At 60.1% G+C, this 20,788-nt stretch overlaps 1 protein-coding gene across 2 annotated transcripts in view; it reads left to right on the plus strand.

Annotated features, from left to right (window-relative positions):
* Nucleotides 1-20,788, plus strand: part of MEGF8 (multiple EGF like domains 8) — a 39,370-nt gene that overhangs the window by 8,169 nt on the left and 10,413 nt on the right. Inside the window, exons 6-32 of one of the 2 annotated variants that reach the window (XM_051836451.3) lie at nt 8-423; nt 1,148-1,293; nt 1,432-1,554; nt 3,270-3,424; nt 3,702-3,821; nt 4,179-4,323; nt 4,398-4,561; nt 6,443-6,643; nt 7,039-7,239; nt 7,578-7,814; nt 8,573-8,691; nt 8,784-8,915; nt 9,003-9,116; nt 9,441-9,689; nt 10,055-10,254; nt 10,560-10,770; nt 10,867-11,116; nt 11,526-11,658; nt 13,847-14,094; nt 14,221-14,331; nt 14,490-14,608; nt 14,873-15,080; nt 15,527-15,707; nt 16,111-16,274; nt 16,936-17,080; nt 18,792-19,023; nt 20,656-20,779. In XM_051836451.3, coding sequence (XP_051692411.3) covers nt 8-423; nt 1,148-1,293; nt 1,432-1,554; nt 3,270-3,424; nt 3,702-3,821; nt 4,179-4,323; nt 4,398-4,561; nt 6,443-6,643; nt 7,039-7,239; nt 7,578-7,814; nt 8,573-8,691; nt 8,784-8,915; nt 9,003-9,116; nt 9,441-9,689; nt 10,055-10,254; nt 10,560-10,770; nt 10,867-11,116; nt 11,526-11,658; nt 13,847-14,094; nt 14,221-14,331; nt 14,490-14,608; nt 14,873-15,080; nt 15,527-15,707; nt 16,111-16,274; nt 16,936-17,080; nt 18,792-19,023; nt 20,656-20,779 — 4,848 coding nt within the window. The remainder of the gene's footprint in view (nt 1-7; nt 424-1,147; nt 1,294-1,431; nt 1,555-3,269; nt 3,425-3,701; nt 3,822-4,178; nt 4,324-4,397; nt 4,562-6,442; nt 6,644-7,038; nt 7,240-7,577; nt 7,815-8,572; nt 8,692-8,783; nt 8,916-9,002; nt 9,117-9,440; nt 9,690-10,054; nt 10,255-10,559; nt 10,771-10,866; nt 11,117-11,525; nt 11,659-13,846; nt 14,095-14,220; nt 14,332-14,489; nt 14,609-14,872; nt 15,081-15,526; nt 15,708-16,110; nt 16,275-16,935; nt 17,081-18,791; nt 19,024-20,655; nt 20,780-20,788) is intronic. The other variant, XM_051836452.3, reaches the window with a different exon arrangement.

Raw genomic sequence — 20,788 nt, forward strand, 5'->3', positions numbered from 1 at the left:
CTCACAGGCTGCCCGTCACTCCCACGTAGCCGTGGCCTGGGCCGGCTCCCTGGTGCTGATGGGTGGTGAGCTGGCTGACGGCTCGCTCACCAATGATGTGTGGGCCTTTAACCCAATGGGAGGGGGCCAGTGGGAGCTCCTGGCACCACCCGTCTCGAGCTCCTCAGGGCCCCCGGGCCTGGCAGGTCATGCAGCTGCCCTAGTGGACGACAACTGGCTCTATGTGTCTGGTGGCCGCACCCAGCACGACCTCTTCTCCTCTGGCCTCTTCCGTTTCCGACTCGACAGCTCCAGTGGTGGCTACTGGGAGCAGGTGGTTCCAGCAGGTGGCAGGCCCCCCGCCGCCACTGGCCACTCCATGGTGTTCCACGCCCCATCCCGCGCCTTGCTGGTCCACGGTGGACACCGGCCTTCCACTGCCCGGTGAGTGACCTGCGTGAAACCGCTCAGGGCCAGGCTGGCCGCAGCGACCTGGGCCTTGAGTCCGTAGAGCTGCTTGCCCACTGACAGACTCCTGTAGTCGGTCACTGCTGCCTTCCTCCACTCACTTTCTCATTTGCTCACTCATTCACTCCCCACGCACACGTTCTCTGATTTTAAAAATATATTTTTTAAAATGTTATTTGCTTGAAAAGCAGAGAAGCAGAGACAGAGATCCGCTGTCTGCTGGTTCACTCCTCAGATGCCTGCAGTAGCCGAGGCTGGGCCAGGCCTAAGCAGGAGCTGGGAACTCAATCTGGTTCTCCCGTATGGGTGGCAGGAACCCAACCGTTTGGGTCATCACCTGCTGCCTCCCGCCTCCCAGGGTGTGCAGGAAGGAGGACATGGGAGTGGAGCCAGGACTCAACTCTGAGAAGGATGTTGGTAGCTCGAGCAGCAGCTTAACCACTGCACCAAAACGCTGCCCCTGCTCTCTGATCTCTTATTCAGTTTCTCCAGCGGTTGTCTCCCACACACTCCCCCCGTCCGTCCATCCTGTAAACCCCTGCTGGGTTCTGTAGGTGACCTACAGATGGGGAACATCTGGTTAGGAGGGGACTAGACCTGATGATGGCCGGTCTCAGCCCTGGGAGAACACAGCTCCCAAGGGCCCGGAGGAGGGAGGCCCTGCCCTGCCCTGACTTTGTCCCCCCCACCACCCCCGCAGGTTCTCTGTGCGGGTGAACTCCACTGAGCTCTTCCACGTAGATCGCCGCGTGTGGACGACCCTGAAGGGCCGGGATGGACTTCAGGGCCCACGGGAGCGAGCCTTCCACACCGCCAGTGTCCTAGGCAACTACATGGTGGTCTATGGTGAGGGCGCTCCCCAAGCCTGCATGCCTGTCCAACCGCCTGCCAGGGCCCTGAGCTAACCCAGAGCTGAGACTCCCTGTGTGGGTGTTCCCACCTCCCCCGGGGCGTGTCAGCTCCGCCCCCTTTCTCCCTTCCTAGGGGGCAACGTGCACACCCATTACCAGGAGGAGAAGTGCTACGAGGACGGCATCTTCTTCTACCACCTCGGCTGCCATCAGTGGGTGTCAGGGGCCGAGCTTGCCCCCCCCGGCACCCCTGAAGGTGAGCGGCCCCTGAATGTCCCTGAGGGCTCCTGAGGATCCCCCCACCCCCACAGTGTACCCGGGCCAGAGCCACCTGGGTCCTGAGCCAGACATGGTGCCACAGCCTGGGCTAGAGACAGGACTAGGTGACGTTACCATAGAGACGGGAGGCAGTTACCACGGCTTCAGCTCTGAGTTCCAGTCCAGGGTGTTCCAGCTGCCTGCGCCCCCAGGAACTGCCTCAAAGCAGCCACCTCTTCAAGGCCACAGCCATCAAGTGGCAGCAACAGATGGCTGGCCCCAAACAGCCAACTGCACAAAACCAACACTTGATGTCCCCAGGCCCCATTTCCACACTCTGTAACATGAGGGCTGTGCTGACACTTCCTCTGTGGGCTGCTGTGAGAATGGATTGAGATGTTTGGAGCCGGGGGAGCCCAGAGAAGGGACTGGCACACAACGGGGACGGGAGCTGCTGAGGGGCCCGGGGGCTCGCCCGGGAGGAACGTGGAGGAGCCTTTCCCCCTTCGTGAAGTCAGAGACTGCCAGGGGAGTGGGAGGAGCCCGGGGCCCTCTGCTCTCATATGCATGGACCGGAGAGAGAGAGGGGACAGAGGCAGGCAGAAGAGGGCAGGGGGACAGGTCGCCAGGGCACCCCGTGTGACCATCAGGAGTAAAGCCGAGCCAGGTGTCCGATCGGCCTGCTGCCAGGGCTCCTCTGCCTGGCCCTGTCTTTCCCGCAGGCCCCTCCCCTGGGAGGGCCAGGGTGTGAACTTCATGGGGGTCTCTTCTGGGCCAAGTCCCATGTGCTTGCAGAGTGTACAGTCAGTAAGAGGGAGGGAGTCACCGTTCCCTGACCTCTCACTTGTCAGTCAGGACTCCTGGTTGGGAGTGACAGGAGCCCAATCCACGTGGCTTAAGAGAAAAGGAAGATTTCTTGATTCTCTTGAGAAAACTAGAGGCACCAGCTTCAGGCTGAGTTGGATCCAGGTGTTCATGTGCTGGCATCAGCCATTACGCTCTGATTCTTGGCTGTGTTCAGTTCAGTCCGTAGCAGGTTTGCCTTTTGTAGGTGGTCACCAGTAGCTCTTGGATCATATGTTGCCCCCTTAAAATGTCCTCAGGAGGAGAATTCCTGTTTTCCTACACTTGTGGGAGTTGGGTTCTGTGCCCGTGGTTGAACCAGTTACTGAGATGCACAGGCCTGGGCTAAGGCTGCTCTTCGGCCAGAGGCGGGGACCCCTTGACCTGAGCCTCGTGGACTGGGAGTAAGAGAGTGCTGTTTCCCAGAGGAAAACCAGACGAGAGGCTGTCGCCAGGAGAGGCACTGGTGCCGGACGGACAGAGACAGGCACGACCCGGGCAGCCTGCCAAGGGCTCTGCACATCCGTGTGCAGTCCCTAAGGGTGGGATGATGGCTTCCTTTAGAGAGGAAGAAACCAAGACTCAGAGTCACGGCGCCTGCCCCAGGCACACAGCTGTCAGTGGTTGATCTGTGATTCGAATCCAAGTCTTTCCGACCCCAGAGATCATGCTGTGTCTGAAAGATGACGGGGGCAGGGGGTGAGAGGATTATGGTCGGTGTGGGCCTAGCAGGCCTGGAGGGCTTCCTTGGGCAGGTGGAGTTGATCAGAAGGCTGGGCTGAGGCTCGGGGGAGCCTAGGGTAGCATAGTCCCCTGAGGTGATGGCAGGGAATCTGGGGCCAAATGCTCTGTGGGTCTGTATCCTCCTAGGCCGAGCAGCGCCTCCCAGTGGTCGGTACTCACACGTAGCGGCTGTGCTTGGTGGCAGCGTCCTGTTGGTGGCTGGGGGGTACAGCGGCCGGCCCCGTGGGGACTTGATGGCCTACAAGGTGCCTCCCTTCGTGTTTCAGGCACCTGCCCAGGATGTAAGCACTGTTGTGATGGGAAAAGGGTGGAGGGAGGAGGGAGCATGATTGCCATGGGGTTGGGGGAGAGAGTTCCTGGGGCTGGGACAACAGGAGCTAGGGGGCTTCTGGGGCTGCAGGCAGTGGGCAAGGGGTCCTTGGGGCTGGGGGAGGAATGGACAGGGGTCCTCAGGAACAGAGAAGTCGTGGTCCCCTGGGGTTGTCAAAGTGAGCAAGGGCTTGGGAGCTGGCCCCAAGTCTGAGTGGCTTCCTCCCCAACACCCCCCCATCTGCCTAGTACCACTTGGACTATTGCTCCATGTACACGGACCACAGCGTCTGCTCCCGGGACCCCGAATGCAGCTGGTGTCAAGGGGCCTGCCAGGCTGCACCTCCTCCTGGGACCCCCTCAGGGGCTGTGAGTGACTTCCCTGGCTCCCTGTCCCCTGAGTGTCTCCCTCTCCCTAAACCAAGTGGACAGGACTCCCCCTAATGGGGAGACTTGTTCTACATGCATATCCTCATTCCTGACTTTTGATGCCAACATCTGAACCCTTGCCTCCCTCGCCGCCTCAGCCCAGTCCTCCTGAGCTTATGATCTCGTCCCTGGACCCCTCAGCCTCACAGGAGCCTTCTGGTCTCCCACGTTCCAGCCCCACTGTTAGTTCCCATTCTCCAGTTTCCTGGCCCCTTCTACCCCAGAACCCTTGTGTCCGTAGCTCTTCCCAGGTGCCCCGAGCCGGGCGGTGAGCCCTGTCCCCTGCCCTCCTTGCAGTGTCCAGCCGCCAGCTGCCTGGGCTTGGGCCGCCTCCTGGGTGACTGCCAGGCATGCCTGGCCTTCAGCAGCTCCGCAGCCCCTCCCCGGGGCCCTGGCACCCTGGGCTGGTGCGTGCACAATGAGAGCTGCCTGCCTCGGCCTGGTGAGTGTCCAGCGGCGGTGGGGGAGGGACAGCAGAGTGCTCCCCGCTGACTCCTCAGCCCTCTGTCCTCTCAGAGCAGGCTCGCTGCCGAGGGGAGCAGATCTCGGGCACTGTGGGCTGGTGGGGGCCTGTGCCTGTCTTCGTCACATCCCTGGAAGCTTGCGTCACTCAGAGCTTCCTGCCTGGCCTGCACCTGCTCACCTTCCAGCAGCCGCCCAACACCTCCCAGCCTGACAAGGTAGGGAGCCCGGAGTGGAGTGTGATGGTCCCGGTCCTAGGATTTGTCTTACTCAGATACATCCTGTAAATCTTGTGTTTACTCCAAGTCTTTATGGTCAAGGGTCTGATTTTTTTATAGGCTTAAAAGGTATTTTTTATTGTGATAAGTTACACATAAAATATCTCATTAGTGACAGTGAGCACCTTCACAGTACAGTGGGACTACCTAGGTCTTCACCCCAGTGAGAAACCCTGGGCTCACTAAGAGTCACTCCCTGTTCCCCTCGGCCCCCAATCCCTGGCAACCACTAACACTGCTTTCTACGTCCTAGTTTGCCCACTCTAGGCATTTTGTCTACATGGAGTCACATTGGGCTGGCACTGTGGTGCTGTGATAAAGCCACCACCTGCAATGCTGGCTTCCCGTGGGGGAACCTTGGCTCAGGTCTGCTGCTCCCCTTCCTGTCCAGCTTCCTGCTGACGTGCCTGGGAAAGCACTTGTCCCATGTGCTTGGATCCCTGCCACCCATGAGGGAGACCCACATGGGGTTCTGGGTCTGTGGGAGTGAACCAGAGGATGGAAGATCTTCTGTTCTTCTCTGTCACTCTGCTTTTCAAATAAATAAATATTTAAACAGAAGATTCTGTCATATAAACATGAAATCTAGGGGCTGCTGTGTAGTGCAGCTGGGTGAGCTGCAGCTGTGACACCAGCATCCCATCTGGGCACCATTTGGAGTCCTGGCTGCTCCACTTCCTTTTTTTTTTTTTTTTTTTACAGGCAGAGTGTACAGTGAGAGAGAGAGACAGAGAGAAAGGTCTTCCTTTGCCGTTGGTTCACCCTCCAATGGCCGCCGGGGCTGGCGCACTGCGGCCAGCGCACCGCGCTGATCCGAAGGCAGGAGCCAGGGGCTTATCCTGGTCTCCCATGGGGTGCAGGGCCCAAGCACTTGGGCCATCCTCCACTGCACTCCCTGGCCACAGCAGAGAGCTGTCCTGGAAGAGGGGCAACCGGGACAGAATCCGGCGACCCGACCGGGACTAGAACCCGGTGTGCCGGTGCCGCAAGGCGGAGGATTAGCCTATTGAGCCACGGCGCCGGCTATTTGTAGTTTATTTTTAAGATTTACAAGGGCAGGGGGGAGATATGTTCCATCTACTGGTTCGTTGCCCAAATGGCTACAACAGCCAAGGCTGGACCAGGCCAAAGCCTGGAGCTGGGAATTCCATCCAGGTCTGCCACGTGGGTGGCAGGGAAACAAGACTTGGGCCATCTTTTATTTACTTATTTACTTAAACATTTATTTTAACATTTATTTTCTTGAGAGGCAGAGTAGCAGACAGAGGGAGAGACAGAGAGAGAGAAGTCTTCCATCTGCTGGTTCACTCCCCAAATGGCTGCATTGGCTGTGGCTGGGGCTGAGCTGATCTGAAGCTAGGAGACAGGAGCTTCTTCCGGTTCTCCCATGTGGGTGCAGGGGCCCAAGGACTTGGGCCATCCTCTACTGCTTTCCCAGGCCATAGCAGAGAGCTGGATCGGAAGTGGAGCAGCCGGGTCTCAAACCAGCGCCCGTATGGGATGCCGGCGCTTCAGGCCAGGGTGTTAGCCCGCTGCGCCACAGTGCTGGCCCCACCCTGGAGTTTTAATTCAATCTGGAGATGAGTGGGGCCGGGGAGTCAGGGTAGCCTCTGGAACCCTGTTTGCTGTCTGAGTTTGAGTCCTGATTCTTGATCTTTGCCAAGGTGCTTACCCCTGACCTGAGCCTCAGTCTGCCCTTCAGTTAAATGGGGAGGGAGGTTGAGTTGACTGATCTTCTCTGGCTCTGAAGTGGCGCGGGGGTGTGGGGACTTGGGGGCAGTCCAGAGAGGGACTCACACGCCCTATCCTTGGCTGGCACAGGTCTCGATTGTCCGCAGCACAACTATTACCCTGACACCCAGCCCGGAGACAGACGTGTCCCTGGTGTACCGTGGCTTCATCCACCCGCTGCTACCGGGAGGCCCAGGCGGGCAGGGGGCTGAGGATGTGGCTGTGTGGGCCCGGGCCCAGCGCCTGCACGTCCTGGCCCTGATGGCTTGTGGCCCTGACACAGAGAAAATGGTGAGCTTGCCTGGGCAGTTGGGGGTATCTGTGGTGAATATGGGGGCTGGGGATCCACACAGGGCATCTGTGGGGAGGACTGGGGAGAAATCAGAGGTACAAGGTACATGCTTGGAGGGAGAGGGAGGGCACTGGGGTTTTCTGTAGTCAGCAGAATTTGGGGTGAACTTTGAGGCACGTGGGGAAGGTCTTGAGTTGCCCAGTCAAACCACCTTCAGGAAAAGGTGCATTGCTGGGGCTCTTGGGGTCCTTGAGGTCTGAGCAGCTCTGTGGCCTCCTCTGCCTCCAGGGCAGTGGGGTGCTGGCTGGGGCTGGGGCTCTTGCAGGTTTCCCACATCTAAGGAAGTAATGTGAGGAGTTCTGAGGCCTCTGTCTGTGGGGTCTTTTTACACCAGGAGGAGGTGGGGCGCTGGGTGGCCCAGCAGGAGAAGGAGACAAGGCGGCTGCAGCGCCCAGGGTCTACCCGCCTCTTCCCGCTGCCAGGGCGGGGCCACAAATACGCAGTGGAGATCCGGGGCCAGCTCAATGGCTCGGCAGGCCCCGGGCACAGTGAACTCACTCTGCTTTGGGATCGGACCGGTGTGCCAGGTGGCAGCGTGAGTACCAGGCCCTGGTGTCTGACCCGACCTCCAGCCCTGTGCTTGCATTCTTGACCTCTGACTCCTCCGCTCTTGGCCTCTCAACTGTGGGCCTTGCCTTCATCTCCCGTCTCTGGCCCCAGACCCTGACCTGATCCTGTATTCCAACCCCTGCCCTGACCCTGCAGACCTTGAACCTGCCCTCCACACTTGCTTTCACTCCCTTTGTCAGCTGACTCCTAAGTCCTGCCTTTCTGTGTGTCTGAGTTCTCAGCCTGCTCTCCAAACCCTTAGCTTCAGTTGTTAGCTCCCACCCCAGACCTTGACTGCTGACCTCACGGGAGCCCCTCCCCTAGGAGATCTCCTTCTTCTTCCTGGAGCCCTACCGCTCGTCGGCCTGCGCCTCCTACTCCTCCTGCCTGGGCTGCCTGGCGGACCAGGGCTGCGGCTGGTGCCTGAGCACTGCCACGTGCCACCTGCGCCAGGGCGGGGCCCACTGTGGGGACGAGGGGGCTGGTGGCTCCCTACTGGTTCTGGTGCCTGCTCTCTGCCCACTCTGCGAGGAGCATCGCGACTGTCACGCCTGCACCCAGGTGCTTACCGGGCCACTGAGGGGTGGTCTGAGGACGCAGGCAGACAAAGCAGGGTGGACGTGGGCAGCTGAGGGGCCACTGCAAGGAGTAAGAGAGCTGGGGCTGTTGTCCTTGGTGCGCAGGAACGAGGTGGCGAGCACAGGAGGTGAGCTGGGGAGACAGGCGACTGGGAGGCAGGACCCCACCTGTGTCAGAGGCCAGAAAACTCAACCCTCCTTCATTCGAGGCTCAGGCAGCCAGAACCCAGACGTGGGTCTCTAAGCTTGCTCACTCCTGCGGTTCAAGTGATGCTGTCAGGCATCTGCCTCCCTCCGTTCTGCATCTTCCTGTTTCCTGGGAGGGCAGAGGAGCCACGAGCACCCAGACTGTGATCTCCCTGCTCCCTAAGTGGAAAGAGCCTTTCTCTCTCCTCACCCCGCAGTTCACAGCAGAAGTCCCAAAATCACTCATCGGCTTGGGTCTTGTGCCGGCTGCTGACCCATCACTCAGGGTTGGAGGAGGGAGTGTAGCCCCTTGGCCACCTCTGGACCTCACAGATTGAATCAGCCCCACCCGAACCCCACAGAAAGGAGTGGGTGCTGGGCGGAGCCACAGGTGTCTGGCTGGAGGGGCAGGTCCACTGAAGCAGGCAGTCGGGCGGCGGCTGGCCCTGGAGGGGTGGTCTGTGGGTTGAGCAGGTGAGGGAGGCAGCCAGGTGCTTGCTGAGCAGGCCATGGGAGTGGTCAGGCTGGGTGCTGACTCTGTTCCACCACATCCAGGATCCCTTCTGCGAGTGGCATCAGAGCACCAACCGCAAAGGGGACGCAGCGTGCAGCCGGCGTGGCCGGGGCCGGGGCGCCCTGAAGAGCCTGGAGGAGTGTCCCCCGCTGTGCAGCCAGTGAGCCGGCTGGGTCCAGGGCACGAGTGGGTGCGGGGGGAGGCCTGGGCCCAGGCTGTAGAGTGACCTGGCCCCACGCACCTCTCCCCTAGGCGTCTGACCTGTGAGGAGTGCCTGGCCAACTCGAGCCAGTGTGCCTGGTGCCAGTCCACCCACACCTGCTTCCTCTTTGCTGCGTACCTGGCCCGGTACCCACACGGGGGCTGCCGTGGCTGGGATGACAGGTTTGGTCCTGGGGGCAGGGCACAGGCGGGAGTCCCAGCCCATAGAGGGGCCCGGGCTCTGACCCTGGCGCGCCTGCTGCCCTGTAGTGTGCACTCGGAGCCACGGTGCCGGAGCTGCGACGGCCTTCTGACCTGCCACGAGTGTTTGCAGAGCCACGAGTGCGGCTGGTGTGGCAATGAGGACAACCCCACACTGGGACGGTGAGGGGACACCGGCTGGGCGGGAGGGGGTGCCTGGCCTGGTCCTCGTGACGCTGACGGTCACTTTGTTTCCCTGTTGTTTGCCTGTGTCCTTCCCTGTGCCGCTGCTGCTGCCCCTTCCCATTGTCTCTCTTTTCTCCTCTTGTCCCCTGATTTTGCTCCATTTCTGTCTTGAAATCTCTTTGTGGCTTTTCTGGGCTCTGCCTGTCCATATTCACGTTCATGCTCTCCCCCTGATTGGCCCCTCTCTCTCTGCCCTATATTCTTGTCTGTGTCTCCTGTTTCTATCTGGTCCCCTTCCCTCTTCAATCCCCCACTCCCCAGGTGCCTACAGGGGGACTTTTCAGGGCCCCTGGGTGGGGGCAACTGCTCCCTGTGGGTAGGGGAGGGCCTGGGGCTGCCCGTGGCCCTCCCTGCCCGCTGGGCATATGCCCGCTGTCCTGATGTGGATGAGTGTCGCCTGGGCCTGGCTCGATGTCACCCGCGGGCCACCTGCCTGAACACGCCTCTCAGCTATGAGTGTCACTGCCAGCGAGGCTACCAGGGCGATGGCACCACACACTGCAACCGCACGTGAGTGAAGCGTGGGTTGCCATGGAGATGTCACTCCCTCCTGTGGAATCAGCACCCCCAGTTGTCTGCAGACTAGGTCCTTGTTGAGTGACAGGGTCTCCAGGGTAACTCTAGTTACCATGGAAACAGGATACCCATAGACTGGGCCAGTCTTCAGCATTCCAGGGAGATGCAGAAGGATCCAATTGGAAGGGGGTTCGGGTGGTGAGATGTGGTTGCTATAGAGACAGGCGTCACCCATGTAGCCCAGGACTGCGGAAGCAGCCAGTCGCTTGTGGAGGTGTCACGGGGGGAGGAGATAAGGGGGTATTCTGGGGACCGTGGGCCTGCCCAGCCCTTTCCCCACACTCACCACGGCCCCTCAGGTGCTTGGAGGACTGTGGCCATGGTGTGTGTAGCGGTCCCCCAGACTTCACCTGCGTGTGTGACCTGGGCTGGACGTCGGACCTGCCCCCACCCACGCCCGCTCCAGGACCCCCCGCCCCCCGCTGCTCCCGGGACTGTGGCTGCAACTTCCACAGCCACTGCCGCCGGCGGGGGCCTGGCTTCTGCGATGAGTGCCAGGGTGAGTGGCCCTCACCCCGGCCCCGGGACCCCTCACGGCCTTCTCCCTGCCCGGGCTCCAGCTGCCTCAGCTCTGAGTGCGCTTCTGCCTCCCCTGCCCCACTCCCTGCTCCTCCTCCAAACGGGGCCACCACCTCTGGTGGGGCCTCAGTCTCCCCTCTCGGGACTCACGATTCCTCCTCATCTGGGCCTTGTTTTCCTTCCTCTGAGGTAGCCGGGCTGGGGTCAGGGATCAGCCAAGCCAGTTGGTTGGGGTCCCTTCCTGCCCTTGACCCTGACACTGTGTCCTACCTGGGGCCTCTGCAGACTGGACGTGGGGAGAGCACTGCGAACGGTGCCGGCCTGGCAGCTTCGGCAACGCCACGGGCTCAGGCGGCTGCCGGCCCTGCCAGTGCAACGGACATGGGGACCCACGCCGTGGCCACTGTGACAACCTCAGCGGGCTCTGCTTCTGCCAGGACCACACTGAGGGTGCCCACTGTCAGCTCTGCTCCCCGGGCTACTACGGGGACCCGCGGTGAGCTGGGAGCCAGCTGGGCTGGGTTGGGAGGGCCTAAGGACTTTGGGTCGGGGGGCAGAGCTGTCTGATGCTGGCTTCCCTCTTTCTCCCCAGGGCTGGCGGCTCCTGCTTTCGGGAGTGTGGAGGTCGCGCCCTCCTCACCAACGTGTCCTCAGTGGCACTGGGCTCCCGCCGGTTTGGGGGGCCTCTGCCTCCAGGTGGTGGAGTGGCGAGAGCTGGGCCTGGCCTGTCCTACTGTGTGTGGGTTGTCTCGGCCACCGAGGTGCTGGAGCCCTGTGCCCCCGGGACCCTCTGCCCCCCACTCACCCTCACCTTCTCCCCTGACAGCAGCACCCCCTGCACGGTGAGCACTGAGCCAGATCCACGTCCTCCCCCTCATTCTGGACCCCAGATAGACCCTGACCAAGCATGTCACTTTTTCTGTTCCATAGACCCTCTGGCCCCCATTCCTAAGCCCCCTTGCTGTTGGCCAAGTTCCCAGCACCCATTCTCCAAGTCCTCAGACTCCCCCTCCAGGGCTGGCAGATTATTACACCCTGAGTGCCAACTCTGATGACTGATGGCTTTGAGAAGCCATGCGCTGAGAAGGAGCCGTGTCAGGTTGGAGCGCCGGAGGGGTTGTGGTGGCCTCTGGGTGTGCTGCCCCTGGCAGTCTTCCTGGTGCTCAGCCCCTTTCCCACCCACAGATGACCCTCAGGAACCCCTGTTACCATGCTCATCATCCCCTGATCTTTGCCTCTGCACCCCTCCAGCTGAGCTACGTGCTGGCCTTTGATGGATTCCCACGCTTCCTGGACACTGGTGTCGTCCAGTCAGACCGGAGCCTCATAGCTGCGTTCTGCGGCCAGCGGCGGGACAGGCCCCTCACTGTGCAGGCCCTGTCTGGTACGAGGCTGGGGGCCGTGGTACTGCTTTTGTCCTGGGTGTGTGTCCCTCGTCCCTGCACGCACCACCTGAGGACCCAGGTTGCATCCTGACTCGGCCACTCACTCACTAGGTGACACAGGCACTCCTCTTTGGGCCTCAGTTGGTCAGTTTCCTTATTAGAGATCGCTCTGGCTGAGCTGCCTCTGGAGAGAAGGGCCTGGCAGGGACCCGTCTTTGGGCACACAGGTTGTGGTGATTGGGTTGCCATTGGCTTCTGACAGGTAGAGGCCGGAGGTGCTGCTGTGTGTTCTGCAATTTGCAGAACAAAGAATTAGCAGGCCCTCTGTGTGCTCAGTGCTGAGAGGTTAAGAAAGCCTGCGTGGACTGATGGAGATGAGATCGACTCTGTTGGAAATGGGTTCCTTCTTTGGTTGCTGGAGACTGCATGACCCTCACCGTGAGCCCCCAGAGCTGGGGTGATTTTGTGTCACGCATGGTGAGCTGGGCCTGAGCAGTGAACCAGCCTTGGTGGCCTCATGGGGTGGGGGCTCAGTTGCATGGGACAGAGTACACTCCAACAGTCCACCTTCACTGAGGGCCACAGTGACAGGAAGGAGCAGGCCCTTAGCCTCACCTGGGCCCCTGGGGAGTGGCTTTGCAGAGGTGAAATTTGGCTGGAGGCTGGAAGCTGCCGGTGTCGTGGTGCATGGCTCCTCCAGGTGAGCATGGCCGATGCCAGGGCCCTGAGAACAGGACTGCACAGGCTGGTGCCGGGGCGCAGAGGGCGTGGCAAGCGGGAGGCTCTGAGCTGAGGGGGTCTGCAGGGGCTCTTATTTTAAATAAGATCTTAATTCAGGTATACTTCACATTTAATAGCGTATAATATGAATTCCTCTACTGCTAATCCACTGGTCTCCTTTGTAAGGAAACCCGGTGTTCAGAGCAGTGGGGAGCTATGGAAGGATTGGAGCTTGCAGCAACAGTCAGGTTCATGGTGGTTTTTATTTTTAAATCAATTTATTTTTACTTACTTGAAAGAAAGAGTGAGAGCGAGAATGCCCATCTGTTAGTTTATTCCCAAATGCCCACCATGGCTGGGACTGGGTAAGGCTCATGCCAGGAGCTAGGAGCTCAATCCAGAGCTCGCACACTGAGTGTCGGGGCCCAGTTACGGAGTCATCACCACTGCCTGCATCAGCAGGAGCTGGAGTCAGGAGCTGGAGGTGCGTGTGGAACCCAGGTGCTCCTGTGGAGGCAGCTGCCCTATGTCTAAACTCCTGCCCCCAGGTTGATGTCGGGGATGTTTTTAAATTTCTGTTTATTTTATTTATTTTTAATATTTTTATTTATTTGTTTGAGAGGTAGAGTTACAGACAGAGAGAAATGTCTTCCATCCACTGGTTCACTCCCCAAATGGCTGCAGAGGCCAGAGCTGAAGCCAGGAACCATGAGCTTCTTCTGAGTCTCCCACACGAGTACAGGGGTCCAAATACTTGAGCCATCTTCCACAGCTTTCCCAGGCCATTAGCAGAGAGATGGGTTGGAAGAGGAGCAGCTGGGACACGAACCGGCACCCATATGGGATGTTGGCACCACAGGCAGAGGCTTAGCTCACCACACCACAGCACAAGCCCTATTATTTTTTATTTATAAAGCAGAGACAGAGACAGGTGGATCACTCCTCAGATTCCCGTAACAGACAGGGCTGGAATATGCCCCAGTCAGTCTGGGTCTCCCACATGGGTGGCAGGGACCCAAGTACTTGAGCCATCCCCTGCTGCTTGGAAGAAGCAGTCCTGGCTGCTCTGCTTCTGGTCCAGCTGCCTGCTAATGTGGATGAGGAAGCAGTGGATGATGGCCCAATGCTTGGGCCCTTGCCAGTCACGTGGGAGACCTGGATGGCGTTATTGACTCCTGGGCATTGTGGCCATTTGGAGAGTGAACCAGTCAGTGGGTGGAACGCACCTTTCCCTTTCTTTCTCCCTCTGTTGCTCTGCCTTTCAAACAAACAAATATTTAAAAACTAATTGAGGGAACACAGTGGGTTTGCTGAGGGAGGGATGTGCAGGCGGGTATAGCCATGGCAATGAACATAAATTACCAGGATGCTTTGCTTCCCTCCCACTCGCTGGGTTTCCTTAATGCCTGGGCGTGGAGCAGTGCTTGAGACACAGCTCTGCTCCAAGCCGGCCTCTCTCTTCAACAGGGCTGCTCGTGCTACACTGGGAGGCCAACGGCTCCTCATCCTGGGGCTTCAACGCCTCAGTGGGCTCTGCCCGCTGTGGGTCAGGAGGCCCCGGCAGCTGCCCAGTCCCCCAGGAGTGTGTGCCCCAGGATGGGGCTGCCGGCGCTGGGCTCTGTCGATGTCCCCAGGGCTGGGCTGGCCCCCACTGCCGCATGGCTCTGTGTCCCGAGAACTGCAATGCCCACACTGGGGCAGGGACTTGTAACCAGGTACAGGGAGGGCATGGCGAGCTGGGGCAGGGACTTGTGACCAGGTACAGGGAGGGCAGGGCGAGCTGGGTGGGATGGGTGTTGGACTGTCAGGAGTCCCCTCAGCCTCCTCCCGCCATCCCCCAGAGCCTAGGCGTGTGCATCTGTGCTGAGGGCTTTGGAGGCCCTGACTGTGCCACGAAGCTGGATGGTGGGCAGCTGGTCTGGGAGACCCTCATGGACAGCCGCCTCTCAGCTGTGAGTTGGGGTGCCTATTCTCTGGGGGTGTGGCATACCATCTACCTCCTGGGTCAGTCTCCCACTTCCACTCCTGGGACAACCCCCAGACCCTATATCCCGGCTGATACTTTGTCATGACCTTAGCTTGACCCCGGCACCCCCAATCCCACCCCCAGGACACTGCCAGCCGCTTCCTGCACCGCCTGGGGCATACCATGGTGGAGGGGCCTGATGCCACCTTGTGGATGTTTGGGGGCTTGGGCCTGCCCCAGGGGCTGCTGGGAAATCTGTACAGGTGAGGACTGCCCTGGAGAGGTGGGGTACCTGAAGGAGAGAGGACGCTGCAGGGATTGCTAAGAAGTCTGCCACCCAAGAATCACCCCAGGGGGTGCTGGGATACTTGTAACAGGAGGTGCACCTGTGCACACCTGGGGACGGGTGTGGTACTACCCCAGGGGATGGTCAGATGACTCAGAAAGTTCACCCAAGGCCTGCGGCAGTCACGTTAAGGATGCTGGGGTACCTACAATGGAGCTGATTTTTTACGTCTTGGCCACAGGTACTCAGTGAGTGAGCGGAGGTGGACACAGATGCTGGCGGGAGCTGAGGATGGGGGCCCTGGCCCGTCACCCCGTTCCTTTCACGCAGCTGCCTATGTGCCTGCTGGTCGTGGTGCCATGTACCTGCTGGGGGGGCTCACAGCCGGGGGTGTTGCCCGCGACTTCTGGGTCCTCAACCTCACCACCCTGCAGTGGCGGCAGGAGAAGGTGGGTGTCTCTTCCTGCCCCGACCCCAACCTCCACACCGGGCTCTGGCAGAGACATCACAGCAGCCCCCCACAAGCTTCTAACCAGAGGAAACCGTGTCCTGCCAGGTTCTAGCACAAGCCACAGTGTAGTCCCCTGCTCATCCCTGGCCAGGAGCACATGCTGCTCTGGGTGGCTAGCTTGGGGCTCAGCTGCCTCCCCCCGCCAGCTGCTGAGTGTGGGCAGGGGAGCGAGGGCCTCCCGAGATGAAGGGGCTTCTCGGGTCCGTGGCGGTGGGCTGGGCAGGCCCATCTGCCGGGAGGCCTCCCACAGCCACCTGGGCCCAGGAGCTCATAACCTTTGTAGTTATGTAGTGCAGAGGGCAGGGTGGGGGGCTGAGGCAGGCGTCCATCCACAGGGTGACCCCTGTCCCATGGCCCTCGGCGACCTCAGCCCTCCATCCCTAGGCTCCTCCGACCTTGGAGTTGCCGGCAGTGGCTGGTCACACCCTTACTGCCCGCCGAGGCCTGTCTCTGCTCCTGGTAGGCGGCTATTCCCCTGAAAATGGCTTCAACCAGCAGCTGCTCGAGTATCAGTTGGCGACTGGCACCTGGGTGTCTGGACCACAGAGTGGGACACCCCCCACAGGTGGGGCTGCGGGGGGCTTGGTGTAGGCTCAGTGGGCTCCCACCATTCCCTGCTCCCTCCGTGTCTTCTCCAGCCCCTCACAGACTCTCACAGGCTCCCTTTCTCTGGGAGAAACTGCACCCCTTGCCCACAAGGCTCTCGCTTCTCTGTCCCTCCTCCTGCATCCTTCCAGTAGGGTCCCTGGACATCCTGCCACCCAGTCTCCCTGCGGCCATGTCTCCTGTCAACTACTGCCTCCCCCTTCCAGAGTCTCCAGTGGGGCCCTTTAGGACTGGGGAGGGAAGGTGGGCAGGGCCCGGCAGGGTAGTGTGTGACTACTAAAACGGGGAGCACAGGGAGGGGGCGGGGCAGGTGTCCCTGGTCCCCACCCTCCCATCTCTGCATTCACTCTGCTCCCCTCCAGGTCTCTATGGTCACTCTGCTGTCTACCACGAGGCCACCGACTCCCTCTATGTGTTTGGAGGCTTCCGCTTCCACGTGGAGCTGGCTGCCCCATCCCCGGAGCTCTACTCCTTGCACTGTCCTGACCGTACCTGGAGCCTGCTGGCCCCATCCCAGGGGGCAAAGGTCAGGAAGAGGTCCAGTCAGGTGGATGCAGGTGCCCCCTCCCCAAGCCCCAAGGGCTGGCTCCACCCTGGATTCCTGCTTACCTTCCTTTCCTGTGCCGTGCACTGACCTGTGATAGCCTCACGTCTGCCTTCTTCCACCTTGGATTTGGAGCGAAGGCTCCTAGGCCGGGAGTCCGGGACGTAGCTTCTACCCCAGTTCTGCTCTGAGGCTGGGTCCGGCCCCTGCAGGCCCTTCCCCTTCCGGGCCTCCCCGTCTACAGAGGCGGGACCAAGGCTGATTCCACCTCCTGCCTGACAGGCCTAAGGTCTCCCAGGTTGGGGGATGGGAATCCTGTCTGTTGGTTAGAGACAGTTGTGTTACGAGTGCACGCTCACTTCTAAGCCCCTCTCGGGGGCGGGGAGGTGGAAGGGATCCTCACTTACCCCAGCTGGCAAGATCATGTGAGGAATCTGGGTGTCCGTCCCAGGGGTCCGGCCAATTTCTTGGGAGCAGCAGCATGTGCTGTGGGGGTTTTGGGGCTCGGGAAAGGAGGTGACTGTGGGCTGTTCTCGGGAGGTGGGAGGTGAGACTTGAGGTAGGTTAGGATTGGGTAGGCTGGTGGGGCACTGAGCAGAGGACTGGGTCTGACGGGCTGGCCCTACCACCTGTTTCCACACAGCCTCGACCCCGGCTCTTCCACGCCTCTGCCCTGCTGGGCGACACCATGGTGGTCCTCGGGGGGCGCTCGGAGCCTGACGAGTTCAGCAGCGACGTGCTGCTCTACCAGGTCAACTGCAACGCCTGGCTGCTGCCCGACCTCACCCGTGAGTCTCCAGCACGCTCCCGGGAGGGGGCCACACCCCGCCCTCCCTGGAGATGCCCTCCTCTCCTTCCTTTTATTTTTTATTCTGATGAGAAAATAAATGTTCAGTCTACCAAAGGAGACAGTCACCCCACTCTCTAGAGACAGCCACGAGTACCTCCTGTAGGTGTGTCCTCCAGGCCTGGCTGTTGACATGTCAGAAGTGGGCTCCTTATACACCCTGCCTTTTTGTTTTGTTTTTGCCAGGCAGAGTTAGACAGAGAGAAATGTCTTCCTTTTGCCGTTGGTTCACTCTCCAGTGGCCGCTGTGGCTGGCACGCTGCGGCCGGCAGGTTGTGCTGATCCGAAGCCAGGAGCCAGGTGCTTCTCCTGGTCTCCCCTGCGGGTGCAAGGCCCAAGCACTTGGGCCATCCTCCACTGCCCTCCCGGGCCATAGCAGAGAGCTGGCCTGGAAGAGGGGCAACCGGGACAGAATCCGGTGCCCCAACCGGGACTAGAACCCAGTGTGCCGGTGCCGCAGGTGGAGGATTAGCTTATTGAGCCGTGGCGCCGGCCTAAACCCTGCCTTTTTATCTTAGCATTGTAAGTGATGGTCTGGGTGTGTGTCCCCTTTTCCTGTCTCATTCTGACCATCTCATTTCGTGTCTATTTCTCTTTCTCTCTTTTTAAAAGATTTATTTATGTATTTGAAAGGCAGAGTTAGAGAGAGAGAGATCTTCCATTTGCTTGTTTATTCCCCAAATGACTGCAATGGCTGGGGCTGGGCCAGGCCAAAGCCAGGAGCCTGGGTCTCCCACGTGGGTGACAGGGGCCCAAGCACTGGGGCCATCTTCTGCTGCTTTTCCAGGTGCATTAGCAGGGAGCTGGATTGGAAGTGCAGCAGCCGGGACTCAGACCCACGCCCATATGGGATCACTCGTGTCGCAGGCAGCCGCCTAACCCACTGTGCCACAACGCTGTCATCTCCCTTTCTCTTTTTTTTTTTTTTTTTTTTTTTTTTTTTTTGACAGGCAGAGTGGACAGTGAGAGAGAGAGACAGAGAGAAAGGTCTTCCTTTGCCGTTGGTTCACCCTCCAATGGCCGCCGCGGCCGGCGCGCTGCGGCCGGCGCACCGCGCTGATCCGATGGCAGGAGCCAGGAGCCAGGTGCTTTTCCTGGTCTCCCATGGGGTGCAGGGCCCAAGCACCTGGGCCATCCTCCACTGCACTCCCTGGCCACAGCAGAGGGCTGGCCTGGAAGAGGGGCAACCGGGACAGAATCCGGCGCCCCGACCGGGACTAGAACCCGGTGTGCCGGCGCCGCTAGGCGGAGGATTAGCCTACTGAGCTGCGGCGCCGGCCTCCCTTTCTCTTAATCTATTTTTTCTACCACTCAATGTCTGTGTTTGTTGTGCATTCTTAAAAGTTGAGGTGAAATTTACATAATGTGAAATTAACCATTTTTAAACGGTGGATTTGATGGCGTTTGTGCAGTCAGAAGGTTGTGCCACCACTGCCTGTGTCTGGTTCCACATTGTCTCTATTCTCATTCCTCCCCTGTCCCTTGTTCTCTGTGTCTCTCTGCCTCTCTGCTTGGCTGTCCTTGTATGGGCCTCCAGCCTATCTGTCCTCATCTGTCTCCTCTCCTCTCTCCTTTAACTCTCTCCAGCGTCTGCACGGGGCCCCTGCCCTGGGTCTCCTGCGCTCCATCTCTGAACATCTGTCTCTGCTCAGGCCCGGCCTCTGTGGGACCCCCGATGGAGGAGTCTGTGGCCCATGCCGTGGCAGCTGTGGGGAGCCGCCTGTACATCTCCGGAGGCTTTGGAGGAGTGGCCCTGGGCCGCCTGCTGGCGCTGACCCTGCCCCCTGACCCCTGCCGCCTGCTGCCCTCACCCGAAGCCTGTAACCAGTCTGGGGCCTGCACCTGGTGCCATGGGGCCTGCCTGTCCGGGGACCAGGTGCACAGGTAACTAACTGGTGACTCCCAGCCCATTAGCAGGTGGTGCTGCTGCCCTCTGGTGGTGATGAGGGGTGTCTGTGCTAGGCCAGGCTGGGAGGGAGGCCTCAGGACTGTAACCTCTGGTTTGGGATGGGGGGTCACATGTTGGGGAGGAGGTGAATCATCACAGGCAGGGGTGGCCTGGGGGCCTCAAGAGTGAGGAGCCCTGCTTGGGGGCTGGGGTCTCATCCAGGAATGCGTCCTGAAGGAGCTGAGTCTGTACTGGGCCCAAATGACTCCTATAATTTAGACCAGCGAAGGCATGGAGGTGGGGCTGTGCCTGGTGCGGTCACGTGTGTGATGTTTCAGTCCATGGCCCCGTGAGACCGTGTTCCCTAGCCACCTGTGCGTCCTTATCTGTGATGCACTGTGTGACGTGCACTGCACGGTGAGATCACCTAGGGGAGCATCCTGTGGTTAAGTGAAACGTGACTGTGCTTGAGGGGCTCTGGTTTGGGGGGGCAGTGAGACTGGGGGGGCAGCTTAGAAAGGGCTTCTGTGCCAGCTCCACTGACCCCTCAGCTGTGTCTGGGCAGTATAGGTATCTCTGGAAGCTGCAGGTGCCCTTCCAGGCTTAGCCCAGGCTCACCTGTCTGCTGGAGCAGCTGGGCTGCATGGGCATTCGTGGGCCTTGCTTGTCCGTGAGGCGTCTCATGTTCACAGCAGGAGTATTACTGGGTTTGATCGTAGGGTGCTCCCCCAGGCCCCTCAGGAGTACAACAGCGGGTGTACTCACTGCTCTTCCCAAATCTAGAGCATTCTGAAACACGTGTGCTTTGGGCAAGGGATTGTGGACCTGTTCTGTGGGCAGTGAGGAGCCATAGAAGGTTTGAACAGAAGAGAGCAGGGCCAGGCCCAGGCAGAGAGATCCCTGGAGCTGTTGTGAGGGCAGAATGGGGAGAGGAGGCTGCAGCTGGGGACCAGGGTAGAGGCTGGGGTAGGGAGGAGCCCCACACCAGGCAAGGGGCCACAGGGCTGGGGAGAAGGGGAGAGTTGGAGATGCAGGAAGCAGAAGGTCTTGGGGCAGGGCGGGCAAAAGGACTGGAGGTGTTGTCCAGCCTGTCTGGCCTGGGTACAGGTGAACCTTGAACCATTCATCTTCTTTCTTTCTTTCTTTTTTTTTTCTTTTTTGACAAGTAGAGTTAGACAGTGAGAGAGACAGAGAGAAAGGTCTTCCTTCCGTTGGTTCACCCCCCAAATGACCGCTATGGCCGGCGCATTGTGCCGATATAAAGCCAGGAGCCAGGTGCTTCCTCCTGGTCTCCCATGCGGGTGCAGGGCCCAAGCACTTGGGCCACCCTCCACTGCCTTCTTGGGCCACAGCAGAGAGCTGGATTGGAAGAGGAGCGACCGGGACAGAACCGGCGCCCTAACCAGGACTAGAACCCCGGGGTACTGGCGCCGCAGGCGGAGGATTAGCCTAGTGAGCCGCGGCGCCGGTGGGACCATTCATCTCCAAGGGTCAGGGGGAAGGGCCAGGGTAGGGAGGTCTGTGCTGAGTCTGGCTGGGGACAGAGCGTGGGGCCTGCAGACCCATGTCCAGGAGGTGGAAGGTAGGGGCCTGGCTAGGTTGAGTGAGCCAGGCCTCTTGCCCTCCAGGCTAGGCTGTGGGGGACCCCCCTGCTCCCCAATGCCTCGCTCTCCAGAGGAGTGTCGACGTCTCCGGACGTGCAGTGAGTGCCTGGCACGCCATCCCCGGACCCTGCAGCCTGGAGATGGAGAGGTGATGCCT

This window comes from Oryctolagus cuniculus, chromosome 18 (assembly GCF_051225735.1).
Source record: "Oryctolagus cuniculus isolate XC-2025 breed Fujian yellow rabbit chromosome 18, ASM5122573v1, whole genome shotgun sequence".
Taxonomy (NCBI): Eukaryota; Metazoa; Chordata; class Mammalia; order Lagomorpha; family Leporidae; genus Oryctolagus; species Oryctolagus cuniculus.